The sequence below is a fragment of the Tuber melanosporum genome, assembly GCF_000151645.1.
Source record: "Tuber melanosporum whole genome shotgun sequence assembly, scaffold_25, strain Mel28".
Taxonomy (NCBI): Eukaryota; Fungi; Ascomycota; class Pezizomycetes; order Pezizales; family Tuberaceae; genus Tuber; species Tuber melanosporum.
The window spans coordinates 26,272-29,264 of NW_003298919.1; the positions used below are offsets into that span (position 1 = coordinate 26,272).

The 2,993-nt window shown below is 48.1% G+C and overlaps 1 protein-coding gene across 1 annotated transcript; it reads left to right on the forward strand.

Moving 5' to 3' along the window:
- Positions 1-547: 547 nt before the first annotated feature.
- GSTUM_00006199001 (uncharacterized protein) lies at positions 548-2,667 on the forward strand (the record flags this gene model as incomplete). Its single annotated transcript, XM_002838391.1, has 4 exons — positions 548-1,131; positions 1,200-1,460; positions 1,537-2,066; positions 2,117-2,667. The coding sequence occupies 4 exons, from the start codon at positions 548-550 to the stop codon at positions 2,665-2,667; spliced, it is 1,926 nt and encodes a 641-aa protein (XP_002838437.1).
- Positions 2,668-2,993: the final 326 nt, after the last annotated feature.

Consider the following 2,993-nt stretch of genomic DNA (forward strand, 5'->3'; position numbering starts at 1 on the left):
AGGTGCGGTAGGCAGGCCACATTACCATGCTAGAATGGAAGCGGCTCTCGAAGGGAGTACTAGCTCATTCTATCTGCTCTGAAACGATACTTTGTTTGCACGAAAGAAAAAACTGGTGGTATCATGCCATTACCATTACATGTCGGGGGGGGAGTGAAATATCAGCATGGGGGGTGTTTTTCCTGAACAGGAGAAATCCGTATCCAAAGTGATACTTCACGAATCCCCGATTGTCATTTCACTCGGCAGTCTGAGGATACAAGTCCGGGAGCGGATCCGGAACCCTCATATTCCTGCCAGGCCTTATCATACTAAACCGGAGGATATTCGACCAAGACAGTGCATTCCAACAGGAATCCCCTGTTTTCCGCTACCTCCGCCGCATTCTGATTTTGTGATAGCCCCAAACTAGCCAAGGTATCAGTGTAATATGGGATAAAGCTTTGGGAATAAGAGCACTTGCGGAGTACATTATAAGTAGGGCCCCAAGAAACCGGTGACCATCCTTACTGCCGGTCTACCAATATTCGAATTCTCAGTGAAGAAAATGGCGAAAATACCCATCCTCAGTTTAAAATTCACACCGACATCCCCCGATACTGGGTTTCTGGGGGACAGCCTAGACATCGGTGACGAGTTTAGTTACGAGCAGATAATGTCTGGCTGGAGCTTTATACCGCTGGGCGACGACCAAAATTACAATCATCAATATCCGGGAGTAGGAAGGGCCATGAATCTTAGCACTCCCACGCTAACGGATATCGCGCATCTTTCCTTTGAGCAATTCAGGTCAGGGAATTGGAGCTTCAATCGGCGGCAAGGGACTCAGTATCCACGCCAGTCAGTCTCCCCAGAGGAGGCGCGCGAGTACAAATTACGCCCATTATCGTTCCAGTCACAGCCGGAGCGGGCAAGCGCTCTCACAAGAGCATTTTCCGCAGTCAGTAGAATCTCATGGGGGTTTCCGGGGGACTATGGACCGCCACGGACAATTGAGGATTTGGAAAAAGTGTTGGATACAGACTACGAAGTGAAATGGGATGGGCCGGATGATCCGAAGAATCCAGTGAATTGGAGCCTTCCACGGAAGATTGGCATCTTGTTCTTGATCTCAATGCAATATCTCATGGTGTATGTCGAATCCCATTCATATCCATCTTATATTCGAGGCAAGCACTGACCGGAAGCCATAACTTTAGTGTATTCTATTCGACATCCTACGTCTCTGGAACCCGTGGAATGATGAAAGAATTTGATATCCCACATAAAACCAGCGTGTCACTCGGTTTGACAACATACCAGTTTGGGCTTGCCTTAGGCCCACTGCTGTTGGCCCCCATGAGCGAGCTTTTTGGGCGAAGGCCTGTTTACCAGGTCTCCATGAGTTTATTCTGCATATTCATTCTACCGGCTTGTTTTGCAAAAAACTTGGAAACAATTCTCGTCTCCCGGTTTTTCGCGTACGTTCTGTCACCTTCCAGCTTGCCCTTACATAATCTTCCCGTGGAGTTTCTTATATTGATAGGGGACCCATAGTGCGCTCGTCGGATCCGTATCTCTTTCCAACTCCCCCGGCTCACTGGGTGATCTTTTCAGCGAGAAGAGCAAAGCGCTCGCGTTCAGCATATTCATGATTGCTCCACTCGAGGGTCCCGTCATCGGACCTCTACTCGGCGGTTTCATATACGAGGGCCTTGGGTGGAAATACATGAATTATCTCACGCTCATCTTTTCAACTGCCCTCCTAATTGCTGGGTACTTTGTCCCCGAGACTTATGGCCCAGTTCTGATGCGCAGGAAAGCGGCCATGCTACGGAAGAGAAAGAAAGACGAGAATTACATGTCAAGGTATTGCTACAAGGTTGGGGAAGGGGATATGTTAACCCTTGTGAAGTTGAACATGAAGAGGCCGTTATCGATGCTCTTTACTGAGCCGATTTGCGTGTTTTGGGCTTTGTATATTGGTGTTCAGTATGGGATTCTCTACCTCAATTTTACGGCATATCCAATTGTCTTCCAAGATATCCGGGGGTGGGCTCCCGGTATCGCTGGATTGTCATTTCTAGGTAATCAGCTTTCCTATATTTCGTGCGTCACTCGGACTGACGCTTTATAGGTCTGGGCTTGGGCATAATAATTGCGGTCTGCATGGACCCTCTCAACAATAAACTAGTCTCCCTCCACAAACCCGACCCGGAAACCTCCCTGCCAATACCCGAATCCAAAATCCTCATTGTTTGTCTAGCTGGCATCCTCTCTCCCATTAGCCTCTTAATGTTTGCCTGGACCTGTTCCCCGACCTCGATCCATCCGATCTGGCCAATCCTTAGCGGTGTCCCCTTCGGCATATCGAACACATTGATCTTTATGCACGGGAACGCATACCTCCTCTCCTCGTACGACCTCTACGCGGCAAGTTGTCTTGCTGGCTGCACCGTATTCCGCAGTGTACTCTGCGGGCTCCTACCGCTCGTGGGACCGAAGCTCTATCAGGATTTGGGTGCCAATATGGCGATGAGTGTGGTGGGTATTCTGGCGGCGGTTTTGGCGCCGATCCCTTGGGGGTTCTATAAATGGGGGAAATGGTTTCGTGCGAGGTCGCCGATGCTGATAAACATTCAGGCGGAGAAGGAGCACAGAGAGAGGCAATTTGCCGTGGATGGTTAGGGACCAAACATAGGTTTTTTTTGCTTAATTTTCGGGTTTAGATACTGCGCATAGCGGGGTTGGGATGTCATTATTTTGAGATTTTGAGATTTTTTTTTCCTCGAACATATGATCTTCGTTGTATCTATATTTTTCTGAAGGGAAACGTCTTCCTTTTTCTTTTGTCTGTCGGACCGCAGTTGTGAGCAAGCATTGAAGGTATAATATAATAGACTTTACCTCAATAACAACCTTACTTTCTCTAGCTAAATATTTTGATGGGGGTCTTCAGTTCAGTCTACTGAGTCCAACCCCAAACTTTGAACACACTACTGCATAATACTCTC